This window comes from Capsicum annuum, unplaced genomic scaffold (genome assembly GCF_002878395.1).
Source record: "Capsicum annuum cultivar UCD-10X-F1 unplaced genomic scaffold, UCD10Xv1.1 ctg3465, whole genome shotgun sequence".
Lineage (NCBI taxonomy): Eukaryota > Viridiplantae > Streptophyta > Magnoliopsida > Solanales > Solanaceae > Capsicum > Capsicum annuum.
The window spans coordinates 1-20,493 of record NW_025841510.1 but is presented as its reverse complement, the minus strand read 5'-3'; the positions used below and the strand labels follow the sequence as shown (position 1 = coordinate 20,493).

Sequence of the window (20,493 nt, the reverse complement as noted above, 5' to 3'; positions counted from 1 at the left end):
TTTTCTTTTGAATGTCGTTTGGTAGGTCACTTAGTGGCTTGAAAATGGTTAAGTGTAGGAACTTTAAAGGGATTTTTTTATTTTGAATCTCGTTTCGTAGGTCAATTAGTTTCTTGAAAATGGTTAAGTGAAGGAACTTTAAAGAGAATTTTTTTGTTTTGAATGTCGTTTGATTGGTGACTTAGTTACTTGAAAATGGTTAAGTGTAGGAACTTTAAAGGAATTTTTTTTTGTTTTGAATGTCGTTTGGTTGGTGACTTGGTTACTTGAAAATGGTTAAGTGTAGGAACTTTAAAGGGGATTTTTTTGTTTTGAATGTCATTTTGTTGGTGACTTAGTTACTTGAAAATGGTTACGCGTAGGAACTTTAAAGAGAATTTTTTTCTTTTGAATGTCGTTTGGTAGGTCACTTAGTTTCTTGAAAATGGTTAAGTGTAGGAACTTTAAAGGGAATTCTTTTCTTTTGAATGTCGTTTGGTAGGTCACTTAGTTTCTTGAAAATGGTTAAGTGTAGGAACTTTAAAGGGGAGTTTTTTGTTTTGAATGTCGTTTGGTTGGTGACTTAGTTATTTGAAAATGGTTAAGTGTAGCAACTTTAAAGGGAATTCTTTTCTTTTGAATGACGTTTGGTAGGTCACTTAGTTGTTTGAAAATGGTTAAGTGTAGGAACTTTAAAGGAATTTTTTTTTGTTTTGAATGTCGTTTGGTTGGTGACTTAGTTACTTGAAAATGGTTAAGTGTAGGAACTTTAAAGGGAATTTTTTTTTGTTTTGAATGTCGTTTTGTTGGTGACTTAGTTACTTGAAAATGGTTACGCGTAGGAACTTTAAAGAGAATTTTTTTCTTTTGAATGTCGTTTGGTAGGTCACTTAGTTGCTTGAAAATGGTTAAGTGTAGGAACTTTAAAGGAAATTTTTTTCTTTTGAATGTCGTTTGGTAGGTCACTTAGTTGCTTGAAAATGGTTAAATTTTTATGACTTGATCTAATTAGTTGAATCTGATTGATTGCGTAGATGGAACCTGATTATAGCTGGATATATCAACGGAACAATGATAATAGAATGACTATTAGGGAGGAATTTGTTGAAGGTGTTAAAAGATTTTTTGAACATGCTAAGATACTTGATATGTGGACACGTTATCAGGTTATTCGTTGTCCTTGTGTTAAATATAATGGGATAAATCTTGTAAGTGAAAAAGATGTAAAGGAACATCTTTATAGAAAGGGGTTTCACGAGGACTTTTTAAGATTGCACGACACTCTTGGGGGTGTTGCGCAAAATAACTTTGTTGTTGGAGAAAGTAGTAGGTCTACAGGGCATAATGAATATCAAGATACTAGGATGACAGAAATGGTGCAGGATGCTTTTGAGATGCAACACGGGGTTGAGTTTAGTGAAAATATTGAAGATGTTCCTAATAGCGAAGCGAGCAATTTCTAAAAAGAATTGCATGCTGCTAGTCATCCTTTGTTTGACGGGTGTTCGCACTCTCGTTTGTCTATTGATGTTAGATTATTAAGTATTAAATCTGACTGGAATATTGCTGAAGAAAGAATGGACTCAATGATAGACCTTATTAAAGAGTTAGTTGACCCCGTCTTAGAGGTTCCTGATTCTTTCTATAAGGCAAAAAGATTGGTGTCAAAGTTAGGTCTCTCCTCAGGTAGAATTGATTGTTATGAAAATGATTACATGTTATACTTTAAGGAAGATGCTAAGCTAATGTTCTGTAAGTTTTGTCTGAACTCTCGATATAAGTGTGGTTCTACTGAAAATAAAATTGCTATTAAGGCGATGCATTATTTACCTCTTATACCAAGGTTGAAGAGGTTGTATGCTTCAAACAGATCAACTCCTCAGATGAGATGACACAGTGAAAATAGAAGACTCATTGGTGTTATGTGTCATCCATCTGATGGAGAGACTTGGAAGAATTTTGATGCAACTTATCCAGATTTTGCAGCTGAGCCACGAAACATTCGATTGGGATTATGTGCGAATGGGCTCTCTCCTTTTTCAGTTGGTGGTGTGCCATATTCATGTTGGTCTATATTTATCACTCCTTATAATCTTCCTCCTGAACTGTTGATGACTAGTCCCTATATATTTTTGAATTATGTTATTCCTGGCCCGCGTAATCCAAAAAGCGGAATAGATATCTACTTCCAACCTTTGATTGATGAACTTCAAATTTTATGGCATGAGGGGATTGAAACTTGGGACATCTCTCTTAAATAGAATTTCAATCTGCGTGCATATGTAATATGGACTGTTAATGATTTTTCTACTTATGGAATGTTGTCTGGGTGGATGACAGCTGGAAAGTTGGCTTGTCTATACTGCAAGGAAAAATAAAATCTTTCACATTGAGACATGGCAGGAAAAATTCATGGTTTGATTGTCATCGTTGTTTCTTGTCATTTGATCATGCATTTAGGAGACTCAAGAATGTATTCAGAAGGAATAGAAGGGAATATGATGGTCCACATCTAAGACTGTCTGGTCATGACGTTTGGGAAATAGTTCAGGATTTGCCTAAAGCCAAGCGAGGAACGATTGTACAGGCTTGATGGATATGACGTTTCGCATAAATGGACTAAGCAAAGTATATTTTGGGAGTTAGAATATTGGCCATATAATTTACTTACACCTAATGTTGATGTCATGCATACTGAAAAGAATTATTTTGAAAATTTCTTCAACACAGTTATGGATGTCACTGGCAAAATAAAGGATAATCCTAAAGCCAAACTTGACTTACCAGAATATTGCAACCGAAGAGAATTACACTTACAGCAGGGGCCCAACAGTAATGATCTTAAGCCCAAAGCTAGTTTTACATTCAAGTTGGACCAAAAACGTCAAATATGTGAGTGGGTTCAAAGTTTGAAGATGCCCGATGGATATGCTTTAAATTTTGAAAAGAGGGTTGATATAACATAAGGAATCTTGCATGGAATGAAAAGTCATGATTGTTATGTTTTCACGGAACAATTACTTCCAATTGTTTTTTTTGGTTTACCTGAAAACATATGGAAACCAACAGTAGAGATCAGTTTGTTCTTCAAAAACTTATGTGCCACCACATTAAAAGAAGAAAATCTGGCGCGAATGAAAAGTAATATTGTTGTTATCACCAACAAGCTGGAGAAGATTTTTCCACCAGCGTTCTTCGATGTGATGGAATATCTTCCCATTCACCTTGTGCACGAAGCTCGGCTAGGCGGTCCAGTTCATACTAGGTGGATGTATCCATTCAAACGGTAAGCATTTGCAACATATTTAAATTCATAAATATTTCTTTTAAATATAGTAAACATCTAAACTTAACATTGTACAGGGCAATTGGAAAATTAAAAAGGGGTCCCAAAAACAAACATAGGGTGAAAGGCTCTATAGTCGAGGCATATCTTGCAAGAGAAACTTCTCAATTTTGTTCATACTACTTTAGTGATGAAGTTTTTTGTTCAAGAAACCGATTGAATCGTCATCAGGATGATGTCAATGAGACTCATTTGCAACCGATATCAATTTTCAATCAGTCGGTTGTAAGGCTAAAAAGGCCATACCTCGCCGGCTCACTCCCATGGAGCGTAAGTCAGCAACTTTGTATGTCATGCTGAATTGCCCGAAAATTGAGCCCTTTCTAAAGTAAGGAGATTAAAATTTTAACATATCTTATTTGTTTACCCATTCCCTTAAAGAAACTAATTGTGTTTCTCATGTTGGATGTTCAGTTCATTTAAGACTCAATTCCAAGAAAATCAAGTGTATGCATCCTTTGTAACGTGGTTTAAAAATGAGGTTCGTAAGTGTATTAATATTTCTACAAAGTTTAAATATTTACACATTCCTCAACTAATATATATATATATATATATATATATATATAATATTTTTAGGCACGCCATTCACCAAATGCAACCGCATACGATCAGCTCTTGAGCGATATTTTTTTGGGTCCAGTTGAAGCTAATGCAATGTTACAATACAAAGTAAATGGGTTTAAGTTTCCACCGAACAACACTCCAGAACAAGGAAAACAAACAATAGTGGTGTTTGGGTTAAGGGTGATGATGATGTTGATTACTTTGGCTTCATAACGAGATCTTAGAACTGGAGTATACTGGTTTCCCAATAAAAAAAATTATCCTTTTTTGATGTAAGTGGTTTGATCCAAGCACAAGAGGCACAAGAGTACATAGGGAGCATAACATCATTGAAGTAAAGCAAAATAGGTCGTATCCTATTTACGATTCATTTGTTCCAGCGCAAAATGCTAGACAAGTGTATTATGCTCTTTATCCGTTGCGCAATGACCAGTCTGATTGGTGGGCTCTAATCAAAACAAAGCCTATAGGCCGGGTGAAAGTTAAGAATGTGCTGGAGACTGCATATCAAAATGAAATGCAGATTGATCACCAGATAGTGGACGTTGAATTAGTAAATGGTTTAAATGACCCGAAAAATATATTTGAAGAAGTTAATATTGTGGAAGAAGAAGCTAAGTGGGTAGAAGATGAGAAAACCTCCGAAGAGGGTGAATAGTTTAGTGGAGAGTCTTCAGAAGAGAAGGATTAGTTGTGTAGGTTGTATTTATTATGCATTGATGTCTTTATGCCTTGTACTATATATTTACCTTTATGTTTCTTGTTTAAGATTGATATGTAATATACTGTTTAAATTTGGTGTTTCCATTTTTTCATGATTTATATATTAATAAAAATATTCTTGTCTATATCTCGCGTTGTATTAGAGCGATTTGAAATGTGAATTAGTAACTTGAAATTAGTTACTTGGAATATTTTCTTATATATTCATTTTGTAGGAACTAACTACTTGTTAACTTAACATAGTTTAGATGTCAAGCAGAGGTGACAAGGGTAAGGGAAAAGTTGATACTACGAAATCAAAAAAGAATAGACAACCTCCAACTTATAAACGACCCACAGGTATTCATATATCTGAGGGTCGATTTGCTGACACGACAGCACGACCCTCATATTCTAGGTCGTTTGAGGATTCGATACCTACTCCTATGCATGTGGGGCTGCTTCATAAGTCTACATCGACTCATTCTGCTCGTATGACCGTACCACCACCAGCACAGTACTATCGACGGCCGCTGGCCCCTCCAGAGATCTACTATCATTGATACCCTCCTGCAACAGTCACGCAGCTTTGCACAGTGATTCTGCTGGATCTATTGAGATTAGAGCCAGATTTAACAATCTCTTGAATTATGCCCGAAAGAAATCGGTAAAATCTAAGTGGATTCCTGCACCCGCATGACCACTGCATCTTCGCCATTGGAGTAACACAGAATACCAATTGTTGAGTGAAAAAGGGAAAAAAAGCCCGGGCATCATCCAAGGGTGGCTCCCTATATACTGCGAGTACTAGAAGTACTCTTGCTGTGAAGGAAAAAATGGTATGTAACTTTTACAGTATTAATTGTTTATTTCTATTTAAATTTATTTATTATTTGAACATTGATATATAATGTTTTCATATGCAGGAAAAAGATAAGGGTACGCGAATACCAACTGATGAGCTATTCGAGGAGACTTATACGAAAAAGAAAAAGGACCCGACCGATAAAGGTATATGAGTTGAAGCTCGTGCAAAAGCTGTCCATGTAAGAAACAAATTTTGAATTATAACTACTTTAATATTTTTTTACTTTTAGTATTAACTTTTCTTTAAATATAGGATGAATATACACGTCTTGTTGCTGCTGAGTATCGTAGTAGTCAGCCTCCTGAAAGTCAGGGTGACCCAATACCCGAGCATGTAGAGGAGGAGTTATGGACAAAAGCTGTGGGTCCTGCAAATAGAGGCCATTTCTATGGATTTCACACAAAATTTTTTGGCGATAATATTAGGTGTTCGTCCGGCGATACATACTCTAGCTCTTCAGCTGATAGAGAAACTATTGAAAGACTACAAAATACGATTTCTCAACTCACTGAAGAGCTTGCTGAACAGAGAGAGAGGTTTGTTGAATAGAGAGAGAGGCAGAAGAAGACCGAGAAGGCAACAGCATCACAAATCAAGATGATGCAATAGTAGTTTAGCTCTTTCATTCAGATTGCGGGGGTTATTCCTCCGTGTCCTGGTGATGTAGTTCGGGCTGTAAAAGGTCTAGGCCCCCTGGATGATTTCAGCACGGATGATAATATGGAAGACGAGGACGAATTCGATGATGATGACTTTTAGTTTTTTTATTTTTGTATGTGTTGTATTTATTATTTAGACATTTTATTGTTGGAAAGTATTGTTGTAGTTTTTTCATACTCACTTTTGTAGGACATTTTGTTCGTGTTGTAGACTTTTGAAAGTATTTACGTTTAGTTTTTGGTTGTTGTTGCTGCTGTATTGATTTGGTTACTATTTTATTGGATTGTTGTTGTTTCATTGTGTATTTAGGTTTTGATTTTTATTTTATTTTTAAATTTTCAGAAAAATCGATCATTTTTTCAAAAAAATTTCCAGATTTTTGAATTTTTTTTCCAGAAAACCGACCACTTGTGGTCGTTTTTTTTTTCTGAAATTATTTTTACAATTTTAATAAAATAATAATTAATTTTTAAAATATATATATTAAAAAAAAACGACCACTTATGGTCAGTTTTTAAAAACCTACCATGACTTTACCGACCACGAACTTTGGTTGGGGAAAAATCGACCACTTGTGGTCAGTTTTTGCGGTCAATTTTTTCCTTTTTATTAGTAGTAGTGTCTAGGGCTCAACTTTTCTTTTTTGTTGAATCGCATGACGTCTTTCATAGATGATACTTTTAAGAATATCCAATACGCATTCATCAACTTGGAACTCTAATTCTATATAGGGTGAAAATCGTTTACACTCCTTAACTTTGCTTTAAAAATCAAACACCCTCAACGTTGAACAATAATCGTTCTCCCTCATTTTTCCTATGTAATGTTTATTTTTTTGATAGATAAACAATTTTATTTAATAGCAAAATGTTAATAGACAGGGCTAACCCCCTGTATCTCAATCAAAACACCCACATGATACTCGAAGCTAAGGCACTTTATCAGTACAGGAAGAAAATAAAACATTACAAGAGGAGAAAAATATAAAACATGCAGAAACTATCACAGTTGCAAAGCCTCAATTTCAGTTGGACTCCTGTAGACTCCTGATCATCAAGGAAATTAGTTTAGCTGCTGAAAAACATCTAAGTATATTTTTGCCATTTTTTTCTGTTTAGAATGTGGTAGACATCTGGAAAATATCAATAAAATAAATTTGTTAACATGTGAAATTAATTGGTAAAAACCCACCAAAAGAAAAAACTCAATTTCAATCACTAACAATACAAAGTTGCAAACTACATAAAAGTTATAAAAATGATTCAACTCCCCTTTCCAAATGTAAAGATTATATTCATTTGGTGAAAGATCACAAAGTAATATAAAAATATCATCTCCTCCTTATATGATGGTTAGATTTCACACCTGCAGGGCAGTACAACAAACAACTTAAAGCGAGTAAATAAGTTTGGATAATATAATTAGTCTCAAGTATTTGTTTGAGATGTTTCTAATTAGCTAGAACAATTTCTAAAAGCCAGCCACTAATAAACAAATACTATATTTTTCCATCCTAACTAAAATTCTAAAGTATCCATTGGATAATCAACAAACTTTACTAGTATTGTCAAATTGAAATAAAGATCTACGCCAATACAAAAGATTGACCAGATAAAGGAACTTAAATCTCAAGGTAGATATTTTTATGTTCATTGCAAATCTGTCCATTTTAGTATAAGTGACATCAACATTATCTGAAAATAATCAATCAAACTTTAATTCAATTGTCGACATAGTCGAAATGCTTCTGCTAGACATTCTTTGAACTGTTCATCACACAAACAATCAATCAAAACTTAATTCACTAACACATATATCAAACAAATAAATACACACCTAAAGTACTTAAAAAATGTTCCTTTAGAATGAAAGACAAAGTCTGTTCTCCGTGCTCTCTCTCATAATGAACATAGAAATTTAGGAAAAAAATCAAAGCGTCTAGTGATGTATTCTTCATCTTGGTCACTATCATTTTTATTCAGTCCTCTTGTCCATACTGCAAGTTTAATTGTCTCTTGTTTTTAGTTAAATCGTCAAAATTAAAATATACGGACTAGTCGAAGGGGGTTCAACCTCTATTATTTCTACATAAAAAAAAATTATCATGTAAAAATAGTATAATTTTCCGACGAAGGGAGTTCGGATGAACCCTGGAATACATGTACATCCGCCACTGATCGCGATAGGACCGTGAAAAATAAAGAAAGATAAGAATGAATTCTTAAATAAAAGCCACGTAAAATATAATAAATTTTTACTAAAACATCAGCTAATTCACAAATCAAATGACCAAAATTGCCATCAACTCTATTTTTATTGACAAAAAACAGATGTTTTGATACCAACATTTTACTGACACTTCTAGCTACTATAGTAGAAATAATGTCTTTTATATTCTATATATTTATTTTGCCTAACTTAGGTATTTATCATTTTTATTAGTAAAATAATTCTTTTATAAATTAATCGTAAAATTCAATGTTAGATTTTATATACAAAAATTTTATATTATAGTATTAAGTATTTAATATATATGTATGTAATATGCATATAGATGCATGTTTAATTCTTTAATGTCTAATAGACAAATGAATTTTGATTATCAATAATAAATTATTTTTAAATTATAATTTAAAATTTATTAAAAATAATCATCTAATTTGTTATAAATATACTTTTATAACAATATCACATCCAGTGAAATTTCATAAGTGAGGTCTGAGGAGGATAGAATGTACGCTCACCGTAACACTACCTCAGAGAGGTAGAGAGTTTGTTTTCTGAAAAAAAATGCAATCATTAATTATTTTACATTACCTGCATTTGAAATATATTTATATAGTTACAATTATCTATTATTTTCATGCATAAATAGATATTATTGATTTGATTTTATTATTTACTCGTTTATTTCATTATAGAACATTATTAACTTTTGTACTCAATCAATATTTCTCACTTTTCTTTGTTCATCTAAAAAGTAACTTTTAGTTTTTTATAGAAAATATTTTATATAGATTAAAAATAAAAATTATAATTATAAAGAAGATTTATTTTTTATAAAGATACCAATATTGATATAAATATAAGAGTAAAATACGTATTTTGAAAAATTAAATAATAAAAAGGAGGAAATGATTATTGTTCAAAATTAAGAGAACTGTTTAATTTTTAAAACAAAATTTAAAGTAAAAATAATTTTTACGTAACAGATCATAGGAACAAAATAACTCTGAGAAAATAGAAAAACCTAGTTTACCTACACCTTACTGCTGACTAAAACCGTTGGCCAGCCTCCCCCACTGGAGAATGGTCAATTTTTGATTACGAATGAAAATAATATACAACCCGAAACTACTTGTGCTAGCACAATTGACACACCAACACCATCATATAAATTTGTGCCTTTGAAAGAAATTTCTTGTTTGCATAGAGAGCCACGCATAGTATGAGAGGAAGAGGAGGTTAATCAGCTAATTACCAATGAAAATTTTCAATATGATTTAATTGGAAAATTTCATATGGTTAGCCGGAAATACAAGATTTGAGACGATTGATACCTAAGTAATGTGATTTGAAGGGAGAAGTCAATGTTGGATTATTGAGTAATAGATACGTGTTGATAAAGGCTAAAAAGTTGAAAGATTATGAGCCTGTTTGGATAGGCTGAAAAAAGTGGCTTTTAAAAAGTTTTTTAAAAGTGCTGAAACTTATTTTAAAAAGAAGCATTTACGTGCTTGGATAAAAGTGCTGAAATTGAAAAAAAGTGTTGATGTATTTGGTAAACAAGTGTTGTTAAGCACTTTTTTTGTCAATTCTATAAAGATTCAAATTAAAATTAATATAGCTTTTTAATTTAGTTTCAATATATACATATACATATATACATATATATAAATGACTATTAAATTTGTGTGCTAAAAAGTCTTTTTTCTTTGTTAAAAGAGTTTAAATCATCAAGCAAAATGTATATGTTATTAATTATTATAATTACATTAATAGATAAATAGTTGATCATAAATGATACTATTTGTTTGATACTAATCAAGCCAAGGATATACTTGACCATTTCAATACAATTGTAAAGCCTGCAGTTTATCTTTAGATATTTTTTTTTCTCTTTGTATCTAATATGTCAGACTGGTTTATTTCTTTAATGCTTTAGAACTGTCTTGCCTGGCATGATGAATTCCTTCTAGGTTTTCACTTAGCTTGTCATTAACCATAGGCATTCAGAATCAAATGTTCCTAGTCTTTTCTTATTTTGCTTTCAGGTACTCCAGTGTGTGGCTAATTTTAGTTTCTCTGAAAGTGTTACCTTGCTTCCTGAATCTTGTAATTAGTTATGATCCTTCAAGATAAATGCGAATTGTATATCATCAGTGAGCGTTCTCCATATATTTTGATTGGCGAGTTATTTTATTTCTTAGAGAAATTCATATGTTGTACAATAATAATTGTTCAAATTTAAAAGAATATATTAAAGAAGGAAAATAATATATAAACTATTTCATAAATTAGAAGTTTCATACAAAAGAGGTACTAATATGACTATCGTTAAGTTCGCTGTAAGTACAAAAAGTGAAAATATTCAATTAATACAAGCATCAAGCATTACAAATATCATTCGCAATCACATCACGAAGTCCCACCCAATGCACATTACTTTCCTCATTCACATGTTTGCCATCTATTTTGTTAGCTGTTGAAGTTGTGCCTACATCAAAATCAACCGATGAAATATATCTTTCATTATCAGTTGTTTGAAATGCATTATCCACATTGCACTTCTTTCTGATATAATTATGAATGGCCATAGTAGCAATTACGATATCCCTTTAGGTGTCAATGTTATAGTAAGGCATGTGTCGCAAAATAGACCACCTCACTTTCCAAACACCAAATGTGCGCTCTATTATGTTTCTACAAGAGAAATGCAAATAATTAAATTTTTTAATGTGTCCCCTTGGCTCTCTCAATTGTCGTATTGCACCACGTCAAAAGTCAGAAAGGTGATACCTCACATTATCTCCTCTGTAAGGAGCCATATATTCCTTTGTGTGTGAATATCCAGAATCAAATAGATAATATTTATTTTTCAATGGATGTGGAAAGTTGAATTCTTGTCTACGAAGAGCCTCACGAAATATACGACTGTCATGAGCCGATCCTTCTCACCCAACCAATGCAAATGTAAAACACATGTTAAAATCTACAACGGCAAGAATATTTTGAGTCGGATAACCTTTACGACCAATATACGGAATTTCTTAACCTTGCGGCAATCTAGCTTTAACATGTGTGTCATCAAGTGCCCCAATGCAATCCTACAAGTATATACATATATAAATTTAACTTAAGAAAATAATTATGAGAGAAATTAAATATTAAGTATAATAAAGTATATATTTGAAGAAAGTGCAACTTACTTTAAAGAAAGGCAAATATCGCTCATTACATGGCTTGTGAGCTCCTACACCATCATTATAATTTAAATGTAGTCTAATGATATCTCTTGCAAGCTTAGAAACAACATTTAAAACACTATGAAAGTGTCTATGAACCGTCTCTTCGAAATGTTGAAAGATTTCTTGTATCATTCGATTTTCCGCTCTATGTGCACAAATCATCAAAAACATGCCTAACATTTTGTGTTTAGAAATTTCACGAGTGGGTTTAAGCTCATATTTTTCAGTTGAGTCATTAGAAAAATCAATAAACACCGCTTTCTTTAATAAAAAAATTTCGTAACAATGGGTTTCATTTTCTCGTAATATCTCTTGAATAAATATATGTCCGGAGCGCTTTAATGTACGACAAGGTTCCTTACATAAGTACTTTTTGCATTACGTCAAAACATATTTACCTGCTAGTTGACACAAAGTCATCCACTCCTTGTCTTGCTCTCTGTGAACTTTTTCCAATTCTTCATCTTCTTCATCTAATAAGTCACTTAAATCAGGAGATATGCTAATATCTAAACCCTCCATTTAATTAAAAATCAAAAACACCTCACATCAGTAGATTATGGGAGTGTAAAAATCCCATAATCCTCATATTAGTAGAGTATGGTACATCAACATATTTTAATTTATAAGATCCACTATGAATCTATGTAATTCATATCTCATTGCATACTCTTCATCTAGTAAGTGAAAATCAACAGAACATACATATGTATAAAATACACACACATACAACTAGGGGTGGGCGTTCGGTACTTTGGTTCGGGTTCGATTTTTTTATTTCGGTTTTTTCAATTTTCAATTATGAAATTAGGTGTACCAAAAATCGAACCGAATTAGTTTGGTTCAATTTATTTATATTTTGATTCGATTTTATTCGATTTAATAATTTTGGTTTTTGTTTTGAGGCCTATTTAATAGGCTAAATTATATTTGTAAATCGAACTAGTTTAACTTTCTTACGTTAAAAAAAAATTAATTTAAACTTGTAAAGTTTTCTAGGTGACAAATAAGAATAATCACCTCCAATGCAAAAATCACATGGAGGACTATATATTAAATTTCGGTTGCAAAAATCAATGAAAAAAGTAACTTTCAATTTCGAATGCTGAATGTATTTGGATTTTGGGGCTTTGGGCTGTAGGCAGTAGTGGGTTGTAGCTAAAGCCTAATAGCTTATGGGCTTATATATTATAAATATTAAATAATAAATATATATTATATATATTAATATATGTGTGTATATATATATATAATAATTAAAAAAGTATATTAAAAATTTTGGTTTAAATCGAAAATTGAATTACGTTAATGTAAAAATCGATAACCGAACCGAAATACTGAATTTATAAAATAATAAACCAAAATCGAACCGAAAAATTAAAAAATCAAAATCGAAAAACCAAAACAATTTGGTTCCGCATTTTGGTTTTTCGGTATTTATGCCCACCCCTACATACAACAATACATATAAATTCAACTCAATTTTAAAAAGGCTTTAACCATACAACCATAGCGTATAAAGTTCACGCATACAACCATAACAACAAACATAAAAAAAAATACTAAAGTCAAACGAATACATCCTTCACATTTTCTTAAGGAGGTATAACTCATAGTTATATGTCAATCAAGACTTCCGAGCTTCATCAGTAGTCATCTTGAGAAATATTTGATGGACGTCTTTCTTTAGAAATAAGTTCACTGCATAGTTATAGATTTCAGACGGGATAACAATTTCAGGAATACTTGTTAAAAGTTCATACACTTATCAATGGTGGGATCCTCTACTGCATGAGATGTAGCAGTAGTTTTGTTAGACATTAATTTAACTATAGAGTGTAGTTCCTCTCTAATAGATTTTGTCTTACTTTTTTTTACTCGATTGCTAGTTCCTATATCATCAGTTGGAAGTTGTCTTTGTAATGATGATTTGAAAAACATAAGAGAATCCATATCATGTGGGTTATAACTTTCACCACTTCCTTCATCTTTGAGATTAATGAAGTGTTCTTTGTCAAAATCATCAACATCATTTGTTTTTTCTTTGTCCAAATCTACTTCAATTTTAAAAATTTGTTCTTGATTGACGGCGCGTGATCTTTCCCCCGTAGCAATAATATTCGAAAAAATACATCATAGCGATAACATATGAGAGAAAGATTCCTATTCCTAAACCTCCTATATCGATGATCCATCTGAAATAAAAAAAAAACTACTTAAGTAAATTAAATAATGAGAGAAATAAAAAAGAATTATAGAATAATACGAGAGACGTACCTTAATCTTTTGCTCACACCAATCGTCATCTGCAATGATTGTATTTTCTGTGGCATCCCAACCTAAACCTTTATTCTCTCTCATCATCTGCTTAAAAAAAGACCAGTCCTATTTCATGTTATCCCACTTATTTTTCAATTGTTTTATAGTATAGTTTCTTTGCATCTTGCTATTGAACTCATCAATCATATATTTTCATCCATATTTATTCAAATCAGAGTTCGGTCTATTTTCTTTTCTAATTTCTGTTTCACACACCTCTATAAAAGAAATATGAGCATCATCGTCCCATTTAGCGTTACTTCATACCAAACTAATTTTCAACATGAAAAAATATAAATGATCTGAAGATGTGAGTGAATAAGATGAGCAGTAAAAACAAACATATAATAAAAACGTAGGAAAAGAGCTATTATAAGAATAAGAAACAAATTAGCATGAAACAAATTCATGACTCTCTTCTGTTCAATATCTATACAACACATGAGAACAAAGAGGAGTTTAAGATTAGTTATTCCGGAAAGGGACTTGAAGAAGGCAGTCAGATTATCTTACCTATGCTGGAATTTATTTTTTTTAAATGCTTACACGATAAGTGTACTTTAACCTGTTGTAACATGTAATTTGCCTTATTTTTCAAGTCACTAATTCCACTTTTATGGTTGTGTAGAAATACTTGAAACACTGTATAGGATTGAAGTTAAATTAGGTATATATATGGTGTTGGACAGTTTATTTTCCACTGACAGAAATGCTAGTAGATGAAATGATAGAGGCAATAGATTATTGGGGCAGCTCGTTAGCAGCAACAACAACAACAAACAACAACAATAAACCATGATTGTAAAGATAGAACTCTGTCATTCAATGGTGTCAACAAACAAACAACAACAAATTTTCCACTGATTTATTCTTTTGTACGCTACATGAAAAATAAGACAATCTAAGCTGCAAATATTTTCATTTCAAAATGACCGACTTCATACGCTGAAAATATTGTCAAAGATGACCTTGTTTATTATAAAAAAAATGAAATAGGACAATTGCTTATGGATAGAATGCATATAATTATGCAACAACCACTGCTATTCTGTACCTCATTCCTAAATTAGTTGTTTTAGGTTGTATGAATCATCAATTTTCATTCTATGCCATTTAGATCCAATTCTTAATTGTTTTTTTGTTAAGACAAATTGCATGTTCCCTAATACTAGAGGTTTTCTATGATAAATCTAAACAAACTAAAAGAGTTTGTGGAATGCAAAATATAAAAAAATAGAACAAATGAAATAAAACAGAGACTTGTTCAAGGTGAAAAAGGGTTTCAACTTTTAATATAATCTAGTTTTCTTAGTGCCAAGAAAAAGTTATACATAATTATTTTTACCTTCCATAAATGTGATTTGTTTTCTAACTTTCGCACAAAAGCATTTCTTAATGCCTTAGAGTGTGCTCACTCTCTTAAATTACTCAAAAGTTTAAACAAGTTGGTCAGAATTGATTTAACTGGATGCACAAAGTTGGGATTCCTTAGAACCTTTAGATTACTAAAGGAAACTAACTTTTCCTAAAAAGTTTACACATATTCTCTCTATTATATGGCATCAAAGCTACTAAAGTCAACATCGCAGGTTTGTCTATGAAAAAAAGAGATGAAAAATTACAAATAAAGAAAAAGAAGTAAAGATTGAGAGAACTTACAGCAGAATCTTAAAGGAAATGCAATAATTTGAGAATCTTGAAGGAAATGCAACAATTTGAGAGACGACCGCTTTGAGAGAGAACAAGGGTTATTTTTTAGAGTAAAAAGAAGCGTGTTGTGTAGTGAAAGAGAATTAGGGCTATAAGAGGATAAATTTGAAATAAGGGACAATTATAAGAGACACAAATGTTATTTGCTTGATCAACTTTAATGGATTATATGCCCCCAAAAAAACAAGGCAATGGTTACTTTTGGCTTTTGACTTTTGACTTTTACAAAGTCAAAATTGACTTTTTTAAAACAATTTTAAAAATTACCAAACACTTTTAAAAGCAAAAAATGGCTTAAAAGCCATTTTGACCAAATTATAAGCTTGTCCAAACACCCTCTATGTAAATCTTCTCTCTACACCATAATCTTATATTAATCATAATTATTGATCATATTTAATGAGAACTCTCAAATGGAACCCTATGTTCAATCAATATGAGGAAACATCTATATCAATAACTTGAATTTCTTTCCCATCACTATCAATAATTTTTTTGGGGAAGGAAGCTATTTTTTCTTTAGCTGCAGAAGTTAGGAAGCCATTACAAGTTGATTTAGCAACACAGAATAAAATAAGACCAAGCTGTGTGAGATTTAAAGTAAAAGTGGACTTATTAGGAGAGTCTCCTAAACAGATTAACATTGAAATAAGGAAGAAGACGGGAGAAGTGATGGAAAAGTGGATCAACATAAGGTAGGACTATGTTCCCAAGTACGGTAAAGAATGAAAACTTCAGGGTCATAATGAAATATTGCTATATTTTAATTGTATCCTAAAGGATAAGGAAAATGATAGAGAACACAAGGATAAAGTGCATACTCAAGGTAACAGGAATGACAATGGGGTTAATAAGGTGGAGAAAAATATCAAGGATGCAAAAGAGAAGGCCAAAGTAACAGAAGAAGGGGAGTTTTATGAACAAAAGAAAAAACATAGGTACAGAGGGAGAAAACAACAATATAGAGGAAAAACACAAATGAAGTGGAATCCAAAGAATCAAAGTGACAAAGAAATAATTTTAATAACAAGTTTGAGGCACTGGAAAAAGAACATCAGTTTGAAGATCAGGAGGGCAAAAAAGAGTTAGAGGGATCAAAGAGCCAGAAAGAGCTGAAGGCTAAGAATGAAAGTAACAGTAGTACTAAGAAGAGGCATTCAAGCTCACATTTGAAACAACTGAATGGGGAGGGTGAAATTATCACAAAGCAAAGGAATGAGGAGAAGAAACTACCAGAAGCCATCAATATATCCACAAAAGTGAAGGAAAACAAGTCTTTGTTGAAGAATAAAGAAGATAGTGCAGTCACAAAGCTCAGTAAAGGATTCCATTCCTAAAGATAAAAATGATCAGGACACAACAGAATTAGAGGATACATTAAGAAACACAAAGGAAAAACGTAGTGAGAAAGAATGCTTATTACAAAGGAAAGAGAAAGAAGAGGGGGTTGCCACAACAAAGAAGATCACAAATGTCCTTAAGCTGCAAAATTTAACACAAAAAGAAATACATGAGAAAAAAATATTGGAGAAGATCAAGATATGGAGGCAAACATTGATCAAATTGGCATTGATAGAGATTTATCTCTAATCCAAATAGGCCAACTGAAACAGAGAAACAAGAAAAACTATAACGATACAGTAGGCAAATCACAAATCAATATAAAAAGCAAGACATGGTCCAAAACTAGTAGTGATCAATGATAAATAAAGTTCTATACTGGAACATTAGATCAATTAGAATTCAAAATACTTTTGAGAGACTAATAGATCTACAAAGGAGAAATCACTACTCATTCATTGCTTTATTAGAGCCTTTTCAAAGTCCCTCAGAATTGAAAGTTTATAAGAGAAAGTTGGTTTTTGGCATGTCTAGGCTAATTGTTCAACGATTTAGATTTTCTGGGATGAGGAAATAGGCTCAAAAAATACAATACAACAGTTGACTATAAAGTTCAAATTGAGGGGCACATAGGAAACTTTTAGGATTATTGTTGTAAATGTCAAATGTAGTACATTAGAGAGACTGAAATTGTGGGATGGTCTATATAGCAAATATTTATCAAAATTCATGGTTAGTGGAAGGAGATTTTAATATTATGATGGATGCATCAGAAAAGCTTGGAGGACTTCCAGTAACATAACAGGAGACATGTGATTTTATTCAGTGTGTAAATTCATGATCTTTAATTGAGTTAAAATTCAATAGTAGTAGATATACATGGTGGAATGGATGAATAAAAGAAGATTGTATTTTTGAAAGATTTGATAGATTATTTGAAAACAATGAGCTCATGCATATAGTGCTAAATTATGAGCTACATCATTTGATTGGACAAGGGCCAGATCATGCTCCATTACATGTTACAGAAAGTACATCACAAGAACATGTTGTCAAGCCTTTCAGGTTTTTGAATTTTTGGATAAAGCATAAGAATTTTCAGGATGTGGTGAAACAAGTTTGATTTGAGGAAAGTATAGGTTCTCCTTTTACAATAGTGCAGGTCAAGTCGAAAAAGTAAAGGCCAAACTAGCTTCTTGGAGTAGAAATACTTTTGAAAATATTTTTAAAAATATTGCTACTTTGGAAGATGTGGTTAAAGCTAAGAAGATACAATTGGAAATCTCACCAACTCCAGAGAACAGAGCTGAACTTAGTAAGGCAGAGGTAGACTTAAAGAAATTTTTTAAGACAGAGGAGGCATTTTAGAGGAAGAAAGTAGGGATAAAGTGGTTCACAGATGGTGATAGAAATACAAAGTTCTGCCATGTATATGTTAAAGAAAAAAAAGAAAACTTTAGGTCACTAAGATACAAACAAGAGATAGGGATGTCATAACATCAACACAAAATATAGGAAAGGAGGCAGTGAATGTTTTTATGGATCAGTTCAAAGAAACACATAAAGCTTGCAGTTTTGACATGTTAGAATGTATCAAAAGGACTATTACAGAGGAACGAAATGGAAGAATGAAGAGGTTTCCAATAAAGAAGAAGTTAAACAGGTAATTTTTCTTTAAATGGGGACAATGCCAGTGGTCCAAATGGATTTTTAGGCCAATCTTTTCAGAGCTGTTGGGAAATAATTGGAGAGGACATTATAAATATGGTCAAATCTTTATTTTGTGGTCAGGAATTTTCAAGATATATAAATCATACTAATATGATTTTGATCCCTAAAAAGGAGATAGTAAATACTTTTGGAAATATGAGACCTATTAGCCTAAGTATTTTTACTAATAATATTATATCTAAGCTCATTCATATGAGGATAGTAGAATTACTGTCAATGATTATCTCTAAGAATAAATTCAATTTTGTTAAAGGAAAAAACATTATAGAGAAGGAGTTACTGGCTCAGGAGATAATTAGAGATATAAACAGAAGAAATAAGTTTCATAATGTTATTGTGAAACTTGATATGGCAAATGCATATGATAGAATTTACTGTAAATATCTTGTTGAGGTGATTAGGAGGTTTGGTTTCTCAGAAAGAATCATTGATATGATTGTCATATTGATTAGTAGTAACTAGTATTCTATGCTTATAAATGGACAATTAGTTGGATGATTCCAATCTTCTAGAGGTTTAAAGCAACGAGACTCAATATCACCTACATTATTCATAATTGCAATTGAAGTTTTGTCAAGAAGCTTGAATAAATTGTTTAAGGATCCTGATTTCAGAGGATATGGGATGTCAAAATGGAGTTTGGATATTAATCATCTTTTTATATGGATGATATAATACTATTTTGTTCAGTACAATCCACTTTAATAAGGAAGATGATGATAATTTTGAGGAATTATGAACAGTTTTTTAGACAAATGGTCAACTTGAAAAAAAGCTTAGTGTATTTACATGAGAAAGTCCCTATTAGGGTTTGCAATCAGATAAGGAGAATAACTGAAATTAGATAAGAAAACTTTCTTTTTACTTATCTAGGATTCCTTATTTCCTATGAAAGAAAGAATAAAGTTCATTATGAGGAATTAGTGAAGAAGGTGGGGAGAAGGCTTCATTCTTGGCAGAATAGACTGTTGTCTTTTTAGGGAAGGTACATTTTAATTGCTCATGTCTTACAGTCTATGCCATTCTATATTTTATCTGCCATGAATCCATCAATTAGTGTTATTAATCAATTGCACAAGATTTTTACAAAATTCTTCTGGGGAAATTCCACGGGATCAAAGAATAAACATTGGGTCTCTTGGGAATCAATGTGTTATCCTAAAGAGGAAGGAGGATTAGGTTTCAGATCACTACATCATATGTCAAGTGCACTTTTTGCAAAGCTTTAGTAGAATTGTAGAATATCTACATCTTTTATGCGGAGTTCCTTTATGTGGAATAAATATTACAAGAAATTACATTTTATTATTGCTAAATGAAGGGGGCTTCACATATTTGAAGGAAGATGATCACAATTAGAGAAGAGATGAAGCATAATATTTGGAGGAAAGTCAAGAATGAAAATTCCAATTTCTGATTTAATAACTGGACTAAGCAAGGTGATCTTTATTATGTAGAAGGGGATGATGCAAAAGAAGAGAAAATTGAGGTTAGAGATTTTGTGACAAATGAAGTGTGGAATAGAGAACTTTTGTTAACTGTTTCATCAGAGGAAATGATTGAATACATCATAGAAGAGATCAGACCTCTACATGAAGGTTATAATAATGATGTTCCTTAATGAATAGGTAGTGCCAATGGATTATTCTTAGTCAAAACAACATGAAGCTTAACTAGAAAATAAAAAGAGAAACAGAGGGACTATGATTGTATTTGGACTAAATAAATGTGGAGGATATGGAAGAGAAACATTGCTACTGATGATAACCTGAAGAGAATGAAGATAAATTTAGTGTCAAAGT

General features: G+C 31.8%; 1 protein-coding gene across 1 annotated transcript; it reads right to left on the bottom strand.

Moving 5' to 3' along the window:
• Positions 1–10,729: 10,729 nt before the first annotated feature.
• LOC124891373 lies at positions 10,730–12,112 on the bottom strand. The gene is made up of 5 exons (XM_047403124.1): positions 11,989–12,112; positions 11,552–11,595; positions 11,398–11,449; positions 11,142–11,292; positions 10,730–10,916 (listed from the first exon to the last, which is right to left on the bottom strand). Exons 1-5 carry the CDS (start codon positions 12,110–12,112, stop codon positions 10,730–10,732), a joined length of 558 nt encoding a protein of 185 aa, XP_047259080.1.
• Positions 12,113–20,493: the final 8,381 nt, after the last annotated feature.

Excerpts from the sequence above, each read along its gene's own strand:
- LOC124891373 (XM_047403124.1), bottom strand. The coding sequence starts at position 12,112 with ATGGAGGGTTTAGATATTAGCATATCTCCTGATTTAAGTGACTTATTA. Across the intron at positions 11,293-11,397 it reads TAAAGCTAGATTGCCGCAAG|GATCGGCTCATGACAGTCGT; the intron begins GTTAAGAAATTC and ends TTGGGTGAGAAG. Across the intron at positions 10,917-11,141 it reads TACAGAGGAGATAATGTGAG|AAAGAAGTGCAATGTGGATA; the intron begins GTATCACCTTTC and ends TAATTATATCAG.